The sequence below is a fragment of the Geotrypetes seraphini genome, chromosome 2 (assembly GCF_902459505.1).
Source record: "Geotrypetes seraphini chromosome 2, aGeoSer1.1, whole genome shotgun sequence".
Taxonomy (NCBI): Eukaryota; Metazoa; Chordata; class Amphibia; order Gymnophiona; family Dermophiidae; genus Geotrypetes; species Geotrypetes seraphini.
This window is the reverse complement of record NC_047085.1, coordinates 380,847,322-380,869,930: the sequence shown is the minus strand read 5'-3', so window position 1 is coordinate 380,869,930 and position 22,609 is coordinate 380,847,322. Positions and strand designations below refer to the sequence as shown.

Genomic DNA, 22,609 nt, shown 5'->3' with positions numbered 1-22,609 from the left:
TCTTTGAAAATGACCAATTTTTTTTTTTTTTTAAGATCTTGTTGTAATACATCTTGGATAATTCTTTTGTAATCCGCCTTGAACTGCAAGGTAATGGCGGAATAGAAATCCCTAATGTAATGTAATGTAATGTAATATTTCATGGGGTGTCCTAATTTTTTCACATGACTGTATATTAATTCTGCAAATTGCTACCAAATCAATGGCTATGAATTTAGTAACAAAATATATACTAAGCTAATGTGTAATTCAGCGGCTCAGAAATATAAAGCTTACTTTCATGTATACAAGGGGCTATCTACAAAATTTCAACATTTGCACCAATAAAATCTTCTAAACTTGGATGCATAATTTCCTTGTGCTACTTGTAGCTGAAGGATAGGCAACTTCATTCTTCAAATGGTAACTTAGATTTCCAGGATATCTACAATGAATATAGATTTGCATACAGAGGAGGTGGTACATACAGATTTATCTCGGGCATATTCACTATGGATATCCTGAAAACCTGACCAACCTATGGTACTTGAGGACTGCAGTTGACTACACGTTGACCTAGGGTCTCCCAACAACAGCCAGTGTTTCAGAAATATGCCTGCTGCTAAAAATAAGGTTAGGTCACCTTTCATAAACTAACGTCTACTGGCTTAAATGTAGAGGAGTGTGTGGTGCAGTGGTTGAAGCTACAGCCTCAGCACCCTGGAGTTGTGGGTTCAAACCCCGTGCTGCTCCTTGTGATCCTGGGCAAGTCACTTAATCCTCCGTAGCCCCAGGTACGTTAGATAGATTGTGAGCCCAACGGGACAGATAGGGAAAATGCTTGAGTACCTGATTGTAAAACCGCTTAGATAACCTTGATAGGAGGTATATAAAATCCTAATATACTAGATACTAGAAATGTATTCATCAGTGTTTTTATGACAGTTTTGGTTAATTTCAATTTAGTGTAACCAATGGCACTTTTCTTAACCACAGCATTTCACTTGACCTTTTAATGTCATCATTATTTACATCATGGATATAAAGTAATAGTGTCCCCCAAAATGTTCAGCTCCATTTTGTTAGAAACACAGTTCTGAAATGTAAACAAATATAGCACATTTACTGAAAAATTAATATCAAGGGTGATTCAGACATATTGTTGAAACATCAGACACTTTCCGAAGACCCTGGCATGAGCAAGTTTCTGCACAGCTATCTGTAAGAATTTTGACTCAACTATTTAATAGGGATGGGAAGTCAGAAAATTTCCAGTACATATTGTTTCCAGAAATGTTTGTTTTATTCATTTTTGCTTACCCATTTTGTTGCTAAGGGAGCAAAGTCATTGACTTGGGCTTTCAAAAGAGTGAGCACTATTTGCAGAAGTGTACTCACTCAGAACAAGCGTGCAATCTTTTCCCGATACTATACGCATGCACAGTGGGTCACACATATGCAATGGTTGGAATGGGTCCACTATTGGTAGTGGCATACCGAGGGTGAGAGGCGCCCCTCCCCACCCCCCTGCTCCTTCCCCGATCCCCCCCTGCTGCATGCGCACCCCCATCCCTTCCCCTGTACCTCTAGTTGTTCACTGCCATGAGCAACAAGAACTTCAATGTACTCCTTGTGACCCCATCAGCTCTCCCTCTGACATCACTTCCAATGCATGGCACCCAAAAGTGACGTCAGCAGGAGAGACAACATGGTCACGAGAAGCACACTGAAGTTGTTGCTCGCGGCGGTGAACAACTAGCCGTAATAGGGAAGGGGAGATGTGCGCGTAGCGAGGGGAGGAGTGGGAAGAAGCAGGGAGCGGAGAGTAGGAGGAGTGCCGGTGCCCCCATCAACATGGCACCCGGGGTGGATTGCACCTCCCCCCACCTCCCCTTACTATGCCACTGACTATTGGAGGAAAAAGTACACCCTCTTTGCAAATAATACACACTCCTGGAAAAGTGTGCACTGTTATTAGCAAACAAAGAATCACTGTGTTTTTCCTGTTTGTTTTTGTTATCGAAATGCAGCTGATATGGACTATGGCATTGACATTTCCCATGTCTTGCAACTGACAGCATATCCCTACTATTTGAAGTAGATCACATAAAAGTATCTTCTACATTGCCTGAGCCTCTTAATTGCATATCAGCATAGCAAATAGTTTGTAAAGTGATTAGGTTCACCTCCATTGATCTAACGACTGTTTGTACCAATCATATCTGTTATGAATGATAGACACTCCACAGTATCAAAACAGTAGCATTTTATCCTTTTAGACTGATACCCCTCATTGTTCCTGCCTGCCAGGCATGCAAACTTGAGAAAATGTCAGAAATTCACAGAATGTATCTCAACACAGAAAGTATAATTCCATCCTTTCCTACATGGCCACCTAAATTGTCTATTTAAACCATGATAACTTTGTTAGACAGACAACTGATCTCTAAAGTCTTTAGAGCATTCCATTTTGCTCTTAGATCTTGGAAGTTTATCTAATAAAGTCATTCCTGAGCAGACATCATGGAAGGGCAGCCAGCTTGGATGTATTTATTATTATAGTTGCTTGAATTTGAGTAATTTTGAAGCATAGAAACATAGTAAAGGCCAAATGGCCCGTCCACTCTGCCCATCCGTAGTAACCATTATCTCTGCCGTTCTCTAAGAGTTCCCAAGTGCCTAGCCCAGGCTTGCTTGAAATCAGACACAGTCTCTGTCTCCACCACCTCTACTGGGATTCCTTTTTTTCAGATCTGAATGGACCATCCATCTGTAGAGGCCTGGTGATAGATGTTTACGTTTATTAAAATTTGATATACCGCCATAGCATACAACTGTTCATGGTGGTTTACAATATAATATATTAAAAGAAAATAACTCCATTAAAAGAGAAAAGACCTGAGATCCCCTGAATACCAATCCAATGGTTGAGCAAGATTCATTGAGCTTGACTCAAATAGAGGTATACCCTGTGGTGAAGTAAGAAAGACAGGGGTGCGGACCGCCCAGGGCGCTGTCTTGGCAGGGGGCTGGCGCCTCTCATCCTTTCCGCTCCCCACATACCTCTTGAAATGTTCACCAGCATGAGCAGCAACTTCCACCTCTAACTCGCGCTGGACTCGACTCCCTTCTGACATCATTTCCTGGTCACAGGACCAGGGCATAACATCAAAAGGGAGCTAAGGCCAGCATGAACAAGAGGTAGAAGATGCTGCTTGCACTGGTAAACATTTCAAGAGGTATGCGGGGGCGGGGGGGGTGCCCAAGCATTGGGGAAAAGTAGGGGTGTACAGCGTGGTGATGCCGGACGCCACCACCCCAAGCGCCTTCCTCCCTCATTGCACAACTGGGTATACCAAAAACCAAAAATTCTCTTATCAATGAACAGTTGTATAAAAGGAACAAATAATTAAGTGTATAAGCCAAACCCTAATGCTCCATAACTTAATAGATTATAAATATATTTTTGCTTTGTTTCGTTTTGGTTAAATGATGGTGGACCATTAGAATGACATGAAGTTTTGATGCCATAGGCCCCAACATACTCAACATTCAACCACAAATAATTGCTGACTCTCCCAATTTCCTACACAGTGGAGATCAAGTTTGCTGAGGAAGAAAGGCAGTTACTTGAATTTGAATTGTTGAGTCAGGTTTAGATGTGATTTAAGATGAACCTTAGCATCTCCAGCACCTAAACAGGTGAACAAATAAATCTTTCTGCTCTTTCCTGAGTTGCATCCTTTACCAACTAATTGGCCAAATAGGAAAACACATGGAATCTTGCCAGGTACTTATGACCTAGGTTGGCAGCTGCTGGAAACAGGATAATGGGCTTGATGGTCTTGTGGTCTGTTCTGGTATGGCAGCTTTTATGTTCTTATGTAATCTTGGGTCTGTGGAAGCTGTCACATCCTCTCTGATGACATAAGAAATGCCGCTGCTGGGTCAGACCAGTGGTCCATTGGGCCCAGCAGTCTGCTCAAGCGGCGGCCCTTAGGTCAAAGACCAGTGCCCTGAGTCTAGCCTTACCTACGTACGTTCTGGCTCAGGAGGAACATGTCTAACTTTGTCTTGAATCCCTGGAGGGTGTTTTCCCCTATAACAGCCTCCGGAAGAGCGTTCCAGTTTTCTACCACTCTCTGGGTGAAGAAGAACTTCCTTATGTTTGTACGGAATCTATCCCCTTTTAACTTTAGAGAGTGCCCTCTCGTTCTCTCTACCTTGGAGAGGGTGAACAACCTGTCTTTATCTACTAAGTCTATTCCCTTCATTATCTTGAATGTTTCGATCATGTCCCCTCTCAGTCTCTTCTTTTCAAGGGAGAAGAGGCTCAGTTCTCTAATCTCTCACTGTACAGCAACTCCTCCGCTCCCTTAACCATTTTAGTTGCTCTTCTCTGGACCCTCTCGAGTAGTACCGTGTCCTTCTTCATATACGGCGACCAGTGCTGGACGCAATATTCCAGGTGGGGGCGTACCCTGGCCCAGTACAGTGGCATGATAATCTTCTCCAATCTGTTCGTGATCCCTTTCATAATCATTCCTAGCATTCTGTTTGCCCTTTTCGCCGCTGCCGTACATTGCGCAGACAGCTTCATTGACTTGTCGACCAGTACTCCCAGTTCTCCTTCCTGGGGGGTCTCTCCAATTACTGCACCGGACATCCTGTATTCGTGTATAAGATTTTTCTTACCAACATGCATCACCTTACACGTTAAACCTCATTTGCCATGTCGCAGCCCATTTCTTGAGCATGTTTCTGTCACATTGCAGGTCTTCGCAATCCTTCTGCGTCCTCACTAGTCTAAATAACTTTGTATCATCTGCAAATTTAATCACCTCGCTCGTCGTACTAATTTCCAGGTCATTTTTAAATATGTCGAAAAGCAAGGGTCCAAGCACCGAACCCTGCGGAACTCCACTCGTGACGCTTTTCCAGTCCAAGTATTGTCCATTTACCCCCACTCTCTGTTTCCTATCCGCCAACCAGTTTTTAATCCACGTGAGTATTTCACCCTCGATTCCATGACTCGCAATTTTTCGAAGTAGTCGTTCATGCAGGACCTTGTTGAATGCCTTCCGAAAATCCAGATATACAATGTCGACTGAGTCACTCTTGTCTGTCTACCTATTTACTCCCTCAAAGAAGTGCAGCAAGTTCGTCAAGCAAGATCTTCCTTTGCTGAAGCCGTGCTAGCTGGTCCTCATCAGATTCTGTCCGTCTAGGTCAGGGGTAGGGAACTACGGTCCTCGAGAGCCGTATTCCAGTCGGGTTTTCAGGATTTCCCCAATGAACATGCATGAGATCTATTTGCACGCACTGCTTTCAATGCCTATTTTATTGGGCAAATTCTGAAAACCCGACTGGAATATGGCTCTCGAGGACTGGAGTTCCCTACTCCTGGTCTAGGTGAACAATGATGCGGTCCTTTATCAGCGCCTCTACCATCTTTCCCAGTACCAAGGTCAGACTCACCGGTCTATAGTTTCCCGGTTCTCCCCTCGAAACTTTTTTGAAGATAGGTGTAACATTTGCCATTTTCCAGTCTATCGGAATCCTTCCCGATTTGATTGACAGATTGGCCATTAGTTGAAGCAGTTCAGCTATAGCCTTTTTCAGTTCCTTGATTACCCTCGGATGGATGCCATCCGGTCCTAGGGATTTATCGATTTTAAGCCTATCAACCTGCCTGCATACCTCTACTAGACTGACCATCAATCCTGTCAGTTTCCCATCTTCGTTTCCTGTGTATAGCCTGCTTGCTTCCAGTATGTTGCGTATATCCTCTTCAGTAAATACAGATGCAAAAAATGTGTTTAGTCTGTCGGGGATGGCTTTGTCCTCCTTTAGCACTCCCTTTATTCCATGGTCATCCAACAGCCCCACCGCTTCCTTCGTGGGTTGTTTCCCTTTAATATGTTGAAAAAAACGGCTTGAAGTTTTTTGCCTCCTTGGCTATTTTTTCCTTGTAATCTCTTTTGGCCCCTCTTACCGCCTTATGGCACCTGCTTTGATGTTGTTTGTGCTTTTTTCAGTTTTCGTCCGTTTATGACCTTTTCCATTCTATAAACGAAGTCTTCTTGTCGCTGATCGCTTCCTTCACTACTACAGTGAGCCAAGCCGGTTCATTGATCTTCTTCCTCTTGGATCCCTTGTTGATACGCGGTATATTTAGATTTTGCGCTTCGGTGACTGTGTCCTTAAAAAGGAACCATGCTTGATCTAGCAATTTTACAGTGCTTATCCTCTTCCCCACCATGAGTCTCATCGCCTTCACTGGCCTTCGTAGTCCATTTAGAATTAAGTCCAGAATTGCATTTCTTCTCGTATTTTCGTTGACGAGTTGTTCCAGGAAGTAATCGCCTACAGCATCCAGGAACTTGGTCTCCCTACTGCAGTCGGAGGTGCCTAGATTCCAGTCTATCCCCAGATAATTGAAGTCGCCCATGATAACTGCGTTGCCTCCCTTGCAGTTGCATTTAATCTCGTCCGTCATTTCTCCATCAGTTTCTTCGGGCTTCTCTGGGGGTCGGTAGTAGATGCCGATCTTGGTTTCCGTTCCATTTTTTCTCGGAATTTTGGCCCATAGAGACTCTACCTTATTTTTCATTTCTGGCATGTTCTCTCCGGTGGACTCAATTCCCTCTTTGATGTATAGGGCAATACCCCCACCCTTTTGATCAACTCTGTTTCTGCAATATAGCTTGTATCCCGGTAGCACAGTGTCCCAGATGTTTTCCTCATTAATAAATGATTCTCAGGTGAAAAGAACTTTGTGGACACTGGTTATTGATATACCATCTTTCTCAAACAATTGTGGTTTACAATTCACAATCAATGGTATCGGTGAAGTTGAAATGTGCATGATTTCATCTAAGCTTCAATGCCCTTTGGAAATTGTCATAGAAAATTTTATAAAATTACTCTGCATAAAGTGTCAGCATTACCTGTTTTAACACAGCACTTATGCCAGAGGATAACATCTTCTTCATGCCAGTAAAAGCTTTCTCCTAAAATTATACTTTTCATAATAAAAGTATTCTTACAGCTTGAAATGGGCAAATACTAGTCTAAAGGAACTTACCCTAGGATGAAACAGACAGGCTGCAGCAGATCCTGTCATTGGAAACAGCTTCCCTGCCTACAAAAGAAATCAAAAAAATAGTTTCAGACATTAAATAGTTCATTTGCAATGTAGACACTCAGGGAAGGGAAATGAAGATCAATAAATGAAGAGAAGGATTTGTGAGCCAATACAGAATCCTTGCATTAGAATTGTACACTGATGCTTAGTACATGGCTTCACAAAACAAGAGTAATACCAGTTTTGCAGTATGCAAATAGGTCCATAACAAAATGTGTGCTACCATAGGAGAGCACGCCAGATGCATGCATACATGGGACTTCACTACTGTATTTCCCTGAAAATAAGACAGTGTCTTATATTCATTTTGAGCCCAGAAACGGCACTAGGTCTTATTTTCGGGTAGAGCTTATTTTTTTCATGTACATGATCATCGCTCCCTGCCTCTCCTTAACCCCAATTCTTCCTCTTTCCTTTCCCCCACATGTGCAACATCTTTCCTCCTCTCTCACACATCCCCTTGTGCCTTCTCTCTGCAGCATCTTTCTATCCCTCCATCCCTCCAATCCCCCTGTGCAGCAGAACCCTTGCCCAGCTTCTATCCTTCCCTCCCTCCCATCCATTGTGCAGCAGAATCCTTGAGCACCCGCCACCACCCCCACTGCGCAGCCAAACTGTCAAACCCCCGCTGCCCCTCCATCCTTCCCTCACAACCGATCCCCGCTGACCACAACCATAAATAAAGGTATTTATGGTGGGGGGTGCAGGCCTTCAAGGGGGGTGGTACAGGCCTTCAGGGGTGGGGTGTAGGCCTTCAGAGGTGGGGTGCAGGTCTTCACGGGAGACGGTGCAGACCATCAGGGGAGGTGAAGGCCTCGGGGGAGAGGGGCCCTGGTGTAGAAGCACATGGACGGAGGGAGAGAAGGGGGGTTCAAAGAGACGTGCATATGTTGGACTGGGGAGGAAGAAATAATGGGTCTAAAAAATGAGGCGAGGGAGAAAGATAGTGGACAATGGGATTTAGGGAAGGAAGGAACAGAAAGGGAGAGAAGTTGGACACAAGGGATATATGGGGGGTAGAGATACTGGATAGGAAGGTAGTTTGAAAAAAAAAAAAAAAGGGAGAGCTGGTGGGGAAGGAGGGAGAGATATTGGATGAAAGTGTAGTTGAGTAAAGGAGAGATGGTGGGGGTCCATCGCTGCAGCTACGGGAATAGAAACGAAAAAAAGGAAATATGCCAGACCTCCAAGGGAGGGAAGGGAAACGGAAGGAGAGGACAGAGATGGAAGATGGATGGTTAGCATCGAGAAAGAAGAAAATGACAAATGGGCAGGAGACCCTGGCAAGCGAGTTATCAGAAGACAACAAAAGGTAGAAAAAATAATTTTATTTTCTATTTTGTGATTACAATATGTCAGATTTGAAATGTGTATCCTGCCAGAGGTGGTGTTAGACTGCGAACATGAGCTAGGATTTAACAGAGAGAGGAAAAGTCTATTTTGTTTATTTTGTTTACACCACAGCAATTGGGCAGGAAAATCGAATCGAATTAAAAAATTGATTCAATAGGCTGAATCGAATCAAAAAATTTTTTCCTGAATCGACAGAACTACTGTGCACATATTAGAAAGCCCGTATTTTGTGAATAAAATTTTCACAATACCAGTATCTATGCACAGAATAGCACTCCAGCACATGCAATTCCAGAAACTGATAAAATTTTGTGCTCAGACCTATGCAAAACATGCAATTCTCAACAGTCTAGCTCTCTATTGCAAAACATCTCCTCTAATCTGTCTTTTTTAACGCATACTTTTTATGGAACCCAGAAAATCTTGCATATGCTTACAGTAAAAAGAAAAAACAGGCATAAAATCCTCATTATTGCTGACCAAAGAAGAATGAGCTAAACTTTTGCGTTTCCTCAGACCTTGAGTTCTGAACACTTATCTACATTCATTTATTAGCAATTATTTAAACTTAGTTTTGCATTGTGCTCCTATAAAATTATGTGCTAAAGCCAAGAGTTAAGCGATGCACAAAGCATAGCACACTATCGCAATGGGAATGATTCACATTAGATCAGGGCAGGATAAATCCTTTGGTAGACTGTTTGCAAATGAAAGCACTGGCCCTCATAATAATTTTAAATTTCTCTCAGGGCAGTTTCTCCCAATGAGTTAGTTAAATCTCCCATATATGGAGCTCCATGTGCTTCTGACTAGAAAGCACAGTTACTTACCATAACATGTGTTATCCAGGGACAGCAGGCAGCTATTCTCACATGTGGGTGACGTCATCCACAAAGCCTGGATGCAGACAGCCTCGCAAGCAGAATTGTTTGAAGAAACTCAGAAGTTTTGAGTATGCCTCACCATGCATGCGCGAGTGCCTTCTTGCCCAGCACAGGACGCCTCTCCTCAGTTCAAATAGCTAGCAGAGAAGTCAACCAGGGGAGGTGAGTTGTGAGAACTGCTACCTGCTGTCCCTGGATAACACCTGTTACGGTAAGTAACTGTGCTTTATCCCAGGACATCTTACAACAAACTTCCGTTGTATAAGGACAAAAATAGCAAACACACTCAGCTACAGATTCAGTACAATTGCCGCAACAGGTACTTAATTGTTATCCACTGGGAGATTAACAGAGGTCCTTAGGAGTATCAGACGGCCCTCCAAACAGCATAGTTTGAATGGGTAAATTCTTCATTTGCCCCGTGGTACCTCACTTTTTTTCATAATATAAATATTGTTTTAAGAATTTATATTTTTGTATATTTTTTATATTTTAACTTTAGTACTTTAGCTTATTCATATTAAATGTACTTAGCTTTCAACTTAGCATTCAGCTGCAAACTATTTCCCCGAACGCCAACGCGTTTCGAATTCTTTGTCAAGGCGACATGGGGAACTGAAAGCAAAGAAGAACGCAAACAAAGCACATGATTAAAAGACTGAAAATGGGAATAAGCAATCTATCAAAACTTTCCCCCATAGATATTTTTAAAGATCTTACCTAATATTTGACAATGCACAGCATACCATCTACCCGTATCGTAAAAGAGAAGCGGCTAACTAACTCTGAAGCTCTAAATACTCCCTCCCCTATGACGACATATCCGGGAATTACTCTGACACTACCTAGAAAGATTTTTAAAGGGAACTAGCACTTCCTACAGATCAGCTTGAGCAAGCCAATCAGATGTTTCATTTAAAACCTTAGGAGACATAGAATTTAATTTAAACATCCATCGGAGCTCACAACGATTTAGTCTCCTGACAGTATTGCCACCCTCCCACCCTACTACAATGCGATCCAAGACTCGCCATTTGAGATCTTTTAGAGTGTGACCACAATTAATCCAATGACGGACTAAGGGAGAAGATTCATTTTGAGTGTGGACACGTGATTTGTGCTCCGTTAAACGGACACGAATAGGGCGAGTAGTACGTCCCACGTATAACATGGGGCAAGGACATTGGATCACATATATGACATTATCCGAATTACAGGTGGTATTGTGTTTAGTAACAAAAACTTCTCCCGTAATCGGATGAGTCCACATTTCCCCTGGTATAGTGTAAACGTACCATTGGCATTGGCCACAAGGGCTATGATTACCACAGCTCGAGGGAGTATATTCCTGCAGTTTGTTATGATTTAAATATTCACCAATATTTCTTCTACGCCTATACGAGCATAAAGGATGATCTTCCAGGGTAGGGATAGCCAATTTTGGGATGTGCAGGTGTTTCTTAACAACCTGAGAGATACGGTGGGCAAGAGTGGAATAGTCCTGAACAAAAGCCACCGTCTCCAAAGGGTTAGTATCATTAGCTGTATCTTGTAGTAACCACTCCCTATGAGCATATTTTGCTCTCTTGTAAGCACTTTTTACTACCTCATAGGGATACCCACGTTGGTAAAATCGATTTTTCATGATTTTGGCTTGGGCACGAAAATCATCAGTTTATGCACAAATTCTTCTCAACCTGAGAAACTGACTGATAGGTAAACTTCTCTTTAAACCTTCAGGATGGAAGCTATGAAAGCGTAGAAGGCTATTCCGATCAGTTCTCTTTCTATACAGCGTTGTAGATAAGTAGGTAGGACCTTTCTGTACTAAAATATCCAAGAACGGAATCTCCTTATGTTGCATCGTAACTGTAAATTTTATGTTGTTATCCAGAGCATTTAATAGGTCTACAAATTGGACAAGATCCTCTTTGGTCGAGGTCCATATACAAAAGATGTCATCTAGGAACCTCTTCCAAATTTTCACATATTTGAACTCAGGCATTTGATAAATCAAACGCTCCTCCAGATCAGCCATAAATAAGGCCGCCAGAGAAGGGGCTAAGGAGGCCCCCATAGCTATTCCGTGCTTTTGGAGGTAAAACTCATGATGAAACCAGAAATAACTCCGGGTTAATACCAGGGTAGCCATTTCCATAAGAATATCCAATGATAACTGAGGACGTACAGTTTGTTCCATCAGAATGTGCCTTATAAGGGAGGCAGTAAAACGTGCTTACAAGAGAGCAAAATATGCTCATAGGGAGTGGTTACTACAAGATACAGCTAATGATACTAACCCTTTGGAGACGGTGGCTTTTGTTCAGGACTATTCCACTCTTGCCCACCGTATCTCTCAGGTTGTTAAGAAACACCTGCACATCCCAAAATTGGCTATCCCTACCCTGGAAGATCATCCTTTATGCTCGTATAGGCGTAGCAGAAATATTGGTGAATATTTAAATCATAACAAACTGCAGGAATATACTCCCTCGAGCTGTGGTAATCATAGCCCTTGTGGCCAATGCCAATGGTGCGTTTACACTATACCAGGGGAAATGTGGACTCATCCAATTACAGGAGAAGTTTTTGTTACTAAACACAATACCACCTGTAATTCGGATAATGTCATATATGTGATCCAATGTCCTTGCCCCATGTTATACGTGGGACGTACTACTCGCCCTATTCGTGTCTGTTTCACGGAGCACAAATCACGTGTCCACACTCAAAATGAATCTTCTCCCTTAGTCCGTCATTGGATTAATTGTGGTCACACTCTAAAAGATCTCAAATGGCGAGTCTTGGATCACATTGTAGTAGGGTGGGAGGGTGGCAATACTGTCAGGAGACTAAATCGTTGTGAGCTCCGATGGATGTTTAAATTAAATTCTATGTCTCCTAAGGGTTTAAATGAAACATCTGATTGGCTTGCTCAAGCTGATCTGTAGGAAGTGCTAGTTCCCTTTAAAAATCTTTCTAGGTAGTGTCAGAGTAATTCCCGGATATGTCGTCATAGCGGAGGGAGTATTTAGAGCTTCAGAGTTAGTTAGCCGCTTCTCTTTTACGATACGGGTAGATGGTATGCTGTGCATTGTCAAATATTAGGTAAGATCTTTAAAAATATCTATGGGGGAAAGTTTTGATAGATTGCTTATTCCCATTTTCAGTCTTTTAATCATGTGCTTTGTTTGCGTTCTTCTTTGCTTTCAGTTCCCCATGTCGCCTTGACAAAGAATTCGAAACGCGTTGGCGTTCGGGGAAATAGTTTGCAGCTGAATGCTAAGTTGAAAGCTAAGTACATTTAATATGAATAAGCTAAAGTACTAAAGTTAAAATATAAAAAATATACAAAAATATAAATTCTTAAAACAATATTTATATTATGAAAAAAAGTGAGGTACCACGGGGCAAATGAAGAATTTACCCATTCAAACTATGCTGTTTGGAGGGCCGTCTGATACCCCTAAGGACCTCTGTTAATCTCCCAGTGGATAACAATTAAGTACCTGTTGCGGCAATTGTACTGAATCTGTAGCTGAGTGTGTTTGTTATCCCAGGACAAGCAGGCAGCCTATTCTCACATGTGGGTGACCTCCAAGCTAACCAGAATGGGATGGTGGGAGTGTTGGCAATCCAGGAGAATAAATTTTGTAACACTGCCTGGCCAATATGGCCATCCCGTATGGAAAAAACATCCAGACAATAGTGAGAGGTGAAAGTATGAACCGAGGACCAGGTGGCAACTTTGCAAATTTCCTCAATAGGAGTGGATCTGAGGAAAGCCACCGAAGCCGCCATTGTTCTGACTTTGTGGGCTGTGACTCAATTCTGTAGATGCAGTCCAGCCTAAGCATAGCAGAAAGAGATACAAGCAGCCATCCAGTTGGAGATGGTTCGCTTAGAAATCGGGTGTCCCAACTTGTTTGGATCGAAGAAGACAAAAAGTTGAAGAGTAGATCTGTGTGATTTGGTGCGTTCTAAGTAGAATGCCAAAGCACGCTTACAGTTCAGGGTATGAAGATCTGATTCTCCAGAATGAGAATGAGGCCTTGGAAAAAGTGGTGTACCTAGCATATGTAACACCCGGGGCCCATCATTTTTTTACACCCCCCCCCCATCTATATGAAAAATATGATTTTTAGTAACAATCTACATATCGCACAACAAGAGTGTACCTAGGAAAAGGCAACATCTTAAACACTGCAGTGAGCACTAGAACACCAACACATACATTGTAAAACTAAACAAGCCAGATCCCGCACAGTCAATTGATCCTGCAGTCAATGCCAACTGAAAACTATGTCCTTTTCACACACACAGAACAAAGATACACCCTCGCCCAATATGAAATAATCACAAACTAAAAATAGAAATATGTAGACAAAAGTTAAACTGAACCACCAAGAAACCAGACTCTGCATACAATGCAACACCACAACACCACAAAAACAGTGACACATGTCCCCTAATACAGTGCAAAATATAAAGACAGTAGATGTAAATTTGAAAAACCTGATACATAACAATCACTACTTTACAAATTAACAAATAAAAATAAAACAAATAATGAGAAATATGAAAATACCATTTTATTGAACTAATCCATTTTTCAATTAGCTTTCAGAGGCCAAATCTTTCTTCAGAACAGTACAGTATACTGCTGTTATGGTATCCTGTCCTGACCTGAGGAAAGGGGTTTAGTCCAAAAAATTGCCTTATTTCCATTTCCTATTTATAAATTTTTATCAATACAGTTACAATACTACTTGATTCTAAGTAAAGCAACAAAAAAAATATTTCTACCTTTTGTCATTTCTGCTTTAATCATCTTCTCTTTGTTCTCTTCTTTCTATACATTTGTCCTCTCTCCCTTCCATGCAACATCTGCCCTCTCTTTGCCCCTTCCACCCAGCTTCTGCCCACTCTCTCTACTACTTCCATCTACTGTCCACCTTCTCTCTCTCTTCCATATGGCATTTTCCCTCTTTCTATGTCCCTTCAATAAACTGTATATCCTGTGTCCCTTCTCTCCTTTGCACATGATTCATTTCAGCATCACACCCTCTCCATTTTTCTGTCTTCACCCCTTCCCCTATGCTTTGGCATCTCTCTTTCTCTTCTCCTTTCCTTCCTTCCTTTCCACTCTACACCATGGTCTGGTATCTCTATCTCCTTCCCTTCCCTTCCCCATGCCATGGCATCTCTTCTTCCCCCTTCATGGTCTGGTATCTCCTTTCCTTTTTTCCTTTCCCTCCCATCCATGGACTTGGGATCTCTGGTTCCTCTCTCTTGTCTTCCTTCTCCCTCCTTCCCTCTCTCTCTCCCCAATTGGGTGCTGTAGCATCAGTATTTCTCTCCCCCTTCCCTGTGCTGCTGCAGCATTTCTCCCCCTTCCCTGTGTAGCAGCAGCAGCATTTGTCTCCCCCTTACCTGTGCATTTCTCCCCCCTTGCCTGTGCAGCAGCAGCATGTCCCCCCTTGCCTATGCAGCATTTCTCTACCCCCCCCCCCCCTTGCCTGTGCCGCATTTCTCTCCCCCTTGCCTGTGCAGCAGCAGCATTTCTACTTCCTTGCCTGAGCAACATTTCTATGCCCCCCCTTCCCTGTGCAGCTACAATATTTACTTGCCCAGCATTTCTGGCTGGTTCCCCTGGTCAAAGCCGCGGGCGTCTACACCTCAAGCAATCTGCAGCTGCATCAGAAGCTGCCGCGGATCACGTGAGGAGCCAACGCCTGCAGCTTTGAGCACGGGAACCGGCCAGAAGCTGAAGAGCCCCCGGAGTGAGCACCCGCGGACACCCCTGTATACTGCCGCTGCTGCTGCTGGTTAAGGAAAGCAGCAGCGGCAGAATAGGGAGGGTGGCCAGCTGTGCACCCCCTTGGGGTGTGCACCTGGGGCGGACCTCCCCCCATCCCCTTGGTACATCATTGCTTAGAAAAAGTACTGAAGTACAATGAATTGGTCGAGATGAAATTCTGAAACCACTTTAGGTAAGAATTTAGGATGAGTACGGAGGACCACCTTGTCATGATGGAAAACTGTGAAAGGTGGATCAGCAACTAAAGCTTGCAGCTCACTGACTCTTCAAGCAGATGTGAGGGCAATGAGAAACACCATTTTCCAAGTAAGATATTTCAGATGAGCCATATCCATTGGTTCAAAAGGAGGATTCATCAATTGAGCAAGAGCAACTGGAGGTGGTTTGAGAGGAGTTTGACATTCAAAAGTCCTTTCATAAATCTGGAAACCACAGGATGAGCAGAAAGGGGTTTCCTTTTGATAGGCTGATGGAAAGCCGCAATTGTACTAAGATGGATTCAAATGGATATAGACTTGAGGCCAGAGGTAGATAAGTGCAGAAGATAATCCAAGATGGAAGACAAGGAGGTATCTCGAGGCTCCTTATTATGAGAGATGCACCACGTAGAAAATCTAGTCCATTTTTGGTGGTAGCATTGTCTAGTGGCAGGCTTTCTGGAAGCCTCTAAAATGTCCCGAACAGGTTGATAAAACTGAAAAGGAGTTATGTTGAGAAATACCAAGCTGTCAGGTGTAGAGACTGCAGGTTGGGATGAAGAAGAGATCCTTGACTCTGTGTAAGCAGAAATGGAAAAAATGGTAGAAGGTATGGTTCCCTGCTGCTGAGCTGAAGTAGAAGGGAACCACCGAGGAGCTATTAGAATCATAGAGGCATGATCGTTCTTGAGCTTGACAAGAGTCTTGAGAATGAGAGGGAATGGAGGGAACGCATACAGGAACAGATTTGTCCATTCCAGAAGGAAAGCATCTGCCTCGAGGCGATGAGGAAAGTATATCCAGGAGCAGAACTGAGGCAGTTTGTGGTTGTAGGGAGACGCAAAGAGATCTATTTGAGGAGTTCCCCACTGAAAAAAAATGTGATGAAGAGGCGAGGAATTGAGTGTCCATTCGTGAGGTTGCAGAAAACGACTCAATTTGTCCGCCAGACAGTTTTTCTCTCCTTGAATGTATACTGCTTTCAGGAAGGTGTTGTGATGGATCGCCCAGTCCCACACCCTTTGAGCTTCCTGACAAAAAAGGAGAGATCCTGTTCCTCCCTGCTTGTTAACGTAGTACATGGCGACTTGATTGTCTGTCCGAATAAGGACTACCTGGTCGTGAAGAAGATGCTGAAAAGCTTTGAGAGCACTGAAGATCGCTCTGAGTTCCAACAGATTGATGTGACACTGATGATTCGTGCTGGACCAGTGTCCTTTAGCACAGAGACCGTCGAGATGAGCCCCCCCAAGCATAGGTCGAGGAATCTGTCGTGAGAATCTTCTGATGAGGGGGTGTCTGAAACAGTAAACCTCTGGAGAGATTGGAAGAGAGCATCCACCAGTGGAGAGACTGTCTCAATGAAGGAGTGACTGTAATGTGTTCAGAGTGGGTTTCAAGCCTGTGCCCATTGAGGTGCCAGGGTCCACAGAGGAATTCTGAGGTGAAGTCTGGCAAAGGGAGTCGTGTGAATGGTCGAGGCCATGTGACCGAGTAGTGGAAGACACTTTGCAGCAAAGCTGAAGGAGAGCATCCAGACACTGCTGAGGAAGGAATGCTCTGAGTTGGACAGTGTCCATAACAGCTCCGATTAACTGTAGGTTGTGAGAGGGCTGAAGGTGGGATTTGGGAAAGTTGATTTTGAATCCAAAGCTTTGTAGGAACCACGTAGTCCATTGGGTCGCTACAATAACCCCCTGAGATGTTGAATCTTTGATGAGCCAGTCGTCCAGGTAGGGGAACATCTGAAGACCATGGTTCTGCAGAGCTGCTGCAACCACCACTAGGCACTTGGTGAACACTCTTTGAGATGATGCCAGGCCGAAGGGTAGCACTCTGTACTGAAAATGCAGATTCCCCACCCACAATCTGAGGTACTGACGGGAGGACGGATGAATGGGGATGTGAGTGTAAGCCTCCTTGAGATCTAGAGAACACAACCAATCATTCTGATCTAGAAGGGGATAAAGGGATGCCAGGGACAACATGCAAAATTTTTCTTTGACCAAAAATTTTGTTGAGAGCCCTGAGATCCAGTATGGGCCGCAGATCACCCATCTTCTTTGGAACAATGAAGTAACAGAAGTAAAAATCCCTGCTCTGCTATTTCAAGGGAACTTCCTCGATGGCACGGAGATGAAGCAGAGCTTGAGCTTCCTGAAGAAGAATGGCGGTCTGGGATGGATTGGAAGGATACTCTCTTGGAGGAAACTCTGGTGGAATCTGAGTGAAATGAAGAGAGTATCCTTCCCTGATTATTGACAGCACTCAGAGGTCAGATGTTATGGTCTCCTATCGATGGTAAAAATGATGGAGACAACCTCCTATGAGAAGAGGAAAGGACAGAGGCAGAACGTTGGAGGTTATGCTCTGTTTGAGACAATCAAACAGAGCTTTTGGTGCAGCAGAAGGCTGAACTTTCTGTTGCTTCTGCTGTTGTTTCAGTTTCTTGGGAGGTGCTCGAGTGTAAGGAGCTGCCCTCGGAGGATAACGCCTCTGATAGAATGGAAGAGGTTGAGAAGGCTTGAAAGGAGCTGGCTTAGGCTTTGGTCTGACTATGGAAGCAAAAGATTTCTCATGCTCAGACAATTTCTTGGTGGCGGCCTCTATGGATTCATCAAAGAGGTCATTGCCTTCACAAGGAATATCGGCCAGACGATCCTGAATGTTGGGATCAATATCAATGGTGTGAAGCCAGGCAAGGCGCATCGCTACTGAGAAAGCAGTGACCCTCGAAGAAAGTTCAAAGGTATCATAAGATGACTGAAGAAGGTGCAATCTGAGTTGTGCTAAGGTAGCAATGACTTACTGGAACTCCAAAAGTCTGTGCTGAGCAAGGTCTTTAGTAAAACCAGGGAGTATATCAACAAAATACTTAAAATAAGTAGTAAAGATGAAATTATAATTCAAAACCCTGGAGGCATTCATCTAATTTTGATAGAGATGACAGCCAAACTTGTCCATGGTCCTGCCCTCTCTACCAGGAGGTATGGTAGCATAGACCCTGGAAGGATGACTCCTCTTTAAGGAAGAGTCCACAAGAAGGGACTGATGAGATAGTTGAGAGTTCTCAAAGCACTTGCAAAGTACAGTTCTATTCCAACTTGCCTGGAACAGCAGGAATGGCATAAGGAGTCTCCAGGTTTCGTTTTAAAGTTTGAGAAAGAAGCCTGTTAAGAGGAAGTTTGAGAGACTCCACAGGAGGTCGAGGCAAACTCATTTCCTCTAAATACTCCTTAGAGTACTTAGAACCAGATCCCAATTGATGATCCAGGTCTTCAGCCATTTGACGAAGAAAGGGGGAAAAGGACAATTGATTCACATGAGGATGGCCTTGAGAGGGACTCAATGACCTCGAGGCGCCTCGAGTGGAAAACAAAGGTGAGGCCTCTCTGGAGTATTGATATCCTAGCGAATAAGCAGACTGAGACGAGGCACTAGGAGAAGTGGAGCCCTCAGGTTCTGCTATTGGTGTCCTGGATCGAGGAGTTGGAGGCTCGAAGATCTGGAAAGCCTGGACGAGGAAGGCCGCTCCCTTGAAGAGGACCTGTGCCTCGATGAGTGCCTCGACCGGCGATGAGAGTGCTGCCTGGAAGCAGGTCTCGTGCGAGGTCGAAACGGGCAATGCCTTATGTGAGGATATAGGGCTGGAAGCTGTAGATCGAAGCCCCATAGGTATCTCGAAGCACTCCCAAAGATTCGGCTCCTTGTATGAAGTGTAAGGATTCCAGGCGAGACACTCACAAAGACTGGACTCTTTGCATAGAGTGTGTAGATTCAGCTCAAGGCACAGGCAAGGACTCGACCTCTTGTGAGACTACTGAGTGCCCAGGCTGAACTGCAGGAAGCAGAGTCGAGGCAGGACTATATTTGGTCATTAACTGAACAAATTCCCGCTCTAAAATGGTCTGGATGTAGCCTGTAATTGTGGATCTGAGTCTGAAACTGGACCACTTGCTGAGGCTAAAGGCTCCGAGGACAAAGAGGAAGAATGCTTCGACTTGGAGGAATGATGTTTAGGTAGCTTGAGGACCACCGCAGGAAACGGCTGCTGAGGTATGTGACCTGAGGGAAGCTCAGGAGAAGACTTGACAGATTTACTCAAGGTTGAGGACGTTCCAAACGAGGAAGGTCTGATGAGAGTCAAGGTCGAGGAGTCAGGACACCCCGTAGCAGGTTTGACCAAATTGGAGGTCGTAGTAGGGGTTTCCCCACTGAAAATCTTCTCCACTTGAACTCGACAACGTTTTGAGGGCTCAAAGTTGAAGGGTAGCACAGCAAATGCACGACTCTGGGCAGTGGTCAGGGTCCAAACACTGAAGGCACCAACGGTGTGGGTCAGTGAGGGATATATCACGCTGGCACTGGCTACACTTCTTAAAGTCCATAGCTGGGACATAGAAGGAAAAATAGCTGCCGCAAAGTCAAAGCCCGCAGGCTGAGGGCGTGTGACAGGCCCTGCCGTCACTCGATGAAAAAGTTTAACTTTTTTTTTTAAACAATGACCAAAAGAAAACACAGCGACATTGTAATAAAGAAATAAAACACGAGCCGCAGTGAGAGAAGGCACGAAGCGAACTAAGTTCAGTGCAGAGCGTCAAAGACGGACTTCTCGGCTCCGCGGAAAACTGAGAACTGAGGAGACGTGCCCTGTGCTGGGCAGGAAGGCACTCGCGCTTGCGCGGTGCGGCAGACTCAAAACTTCTGCGTTTCTTCAAGCAAGTCTGCTTGCGAGGCTGTCCGCATCCGGGCTCCATGGATGACATCACCCACATGTGGAAATAGGCTGCCTGCTTGTCCTGGGATAAAAATAAGTGCTGCTCATTCCTGCCAAAGAGAAGGGACAGGAGATGGGATAAATAGACAGACCTATATGAGCAGTGATGGCCCTGGTTCCCTTCTTCCATTCTACACTGTTCATTCTGAGAGCCAGCAGCTGACTACACTAGGGCAAAAATCTGCCTTGGGAACCATTCAGCTGGACATCTAAGGGGGCCCTTCATAAACATTTGAGCCTTAGGCAGGTTCTTATGCCTTAATTTTGCTCTTCATTTGATCATAATTTAAAGGGGCCAAACAGCCTGAAAATTCAGAAGATGGATCTCATTCATTTGGAATGCTATAGTGTGCAGCTGATGTAAACAGAACAAAAAAGGGTGATAATACCTGGGTTTAAATTATTCAGGACTATTAGAGTACTGAACTAATGGCTCCAGTTAGGGAAAGGCTAGAGCAGAGGCAATCTAAAGAAAGGCTACCAAAATGTTCGAATCCATACTAGGACTTAAGAAGAAATTTCAAGACGGCATATACATTATACAACTACTCTTGAAGAGCAAAGGGCGGGAGGTTGAATAGGTAGCCGACAAGGCAATTATTTTTGGATGTAAAGAATACTATTAAATTATTTCATATGTCATGAAAATAAACACTAGCGTGGCGGGGGATCAGCGCCACCCAATCTTTTTAGTAGACCCAAGAGCCGGTCAACAGGACAAAGCAAAAGGTAAGGGGCAGGAGCCCGCTCTCACTCACCGGCCGAATGTCGGGGAAGCGCTCCTTGAATTTGCCCGTGTACACCGGCTTCAGATCCATCATTTCCAGCGCCTAAGTGCACACAAAAGAGACCCGCGCCAGGCTCCGTGCGCGTGCCGACAGAGCAGGCAACCCACGCCTGAAGGGAGGGGAAGTCGAGTAAAACGGTGGATACACCCCCCTCCGCCAGCCAGAATGTTTACATCCTGTTGCCGAGCAACTTCGCCGGCTTGCGAATTACATCATCCGCCTCGCGCGAAAGAGGCGGGTTAGAGAGCTGCGATGAGTGTCGCTGTCTGCAGTGAGAGCCCCCAGTACTGTGCTTAATTTGTGACCTTTCACTTAAGCATCAGCTTCTCAAAGTATGGGAGTAGAGTCTACGTTTGCTTGAGGTCTGTAACTTAAGCTGGCGAAATAAGTGTCATTCACAACTCGATAAGCCCTACCCCCAATATTGAACAAATTCCTTGTCTAGGAGAGGTAATTTCTGTTGGGTTTGGCACCCCCAATAATTTTCAAAGGTTGGCTCCTACGATGGCAATTATATAATTAATTTTGGGGAGGTTTTTTTTTATTTATTTATTTATTTTAAATAATGTTGTAGTATTTAGATCCAAACTGTACCACCAAAATACCGTTTATCTAAAAAGAGAGAGCTAGCTCTAGGTGGAATTAAGTTTCAAGTGTAATTACATTTGCTTGTCAGCTTAGAGAAGCAATATTCGTATAAGTGGATTACAATAAAACTAAAACTATAAAAAAAAAACCCGCCAGTAATTCAAAGAAAGAATAGTAAATGACAAAAAGGTCAGTCCTTAAACGGTTTCCGGAGGCCCTCGGTTGAAGAAAATAATCAGCAGTACAGAAAATTTACCATGCTCGAACAACTTGTTAAAAATGTGCCTTCCAGAGTTTCTGGGCAGGACTTCTGTACTATTGAACGAGTTCCATAAAAAAACAGAGGGCAGCCTGCTGCTAGACGGATTTTAAAGAGAGCTATGGAGTAGTGGTGCTAATGGTGTTTGGAGAAGGTAAGCATCGCACACATTATTGCACTTGCCTTTAGTAGTGTTACCAGCTGCACCACTTGTGTAGCTAGACTACCAAATCTGGGTGGGCATGAGCCCAAAGTGGGCAGGCACCAAAATTTATTCTCCACGCCAGCCCTCCCCGGCACCCTCTACTCAAAATATAATACATTAGCTGGCCTCGCTTTTGGTTCAGTCCCCTTCTGCTTTAATGGCTGTCAGGGATGCCAAGCCCCACCAGCTAAAGATGTGTCCTGCGTGTGCTGTCTGATCAGCACTTGTCAGCAGACATACTTTGGCTGTCCACGTGTGCTCAGTTCAGTGACTGACATGCAGCACCAACTTGAGCACTCTGGTACAGGTGGGACTTGTACAGGAGATGTCTTTTGCCAATTGTACTTATTTTCCCTGCCTTTCCTGCCTCCTCTCTGTTATACCTATATTCACTGATTGTACCCCCTTTGTTATACCTACATTCATGGACTGAACCATTACGCAAACTGTCCTGCCTTTCTTTGTTGTACCTATTTTCTCTGACTGAACCTATATTCGCTGATTGTCCAGTCCTTCTTTGTTGTAAACCGCCTTGAACTACTACAGCTTTGGCGGTATATAAGAAATAAATTATTATTATTATTATTATTATTATTAATGTGTTAGTGTTG

The 22,609-nt window shown here is 44.0% G+C and overlaps 1 protein-coding gene across 1 annotated transcript in view; it reads right to left on the bottom strand.

Moving 5' to 3' along the window:
- The window catches only part of EFHB (EF-hand domain family member B), a 120,227-nt gene extending 99,154 nt beyond the window's left edge, over positions 1-21,073 (bottom strand). Inside the window, exons 1-2 of the mRNA XM_033930668.1 lie at positions 20,917-21,073; positions 7,067-7,123 (exon numbers count right to left, since the gene is read on the bottom strand). Coding sequence (XP_033786559.1) covers positions 7,067-7,123; positions 20,917-20,979 — 120 coding nt within the window. The 5' untranslated portion in view covers positions 20,980-21,073. The remainder of the gene's footprint in view (positions 1-7,066; positions 7,124-20,916) is intronic.
- Positions 21,074-22,609: the final 1,536 nt, after the last annotated feature.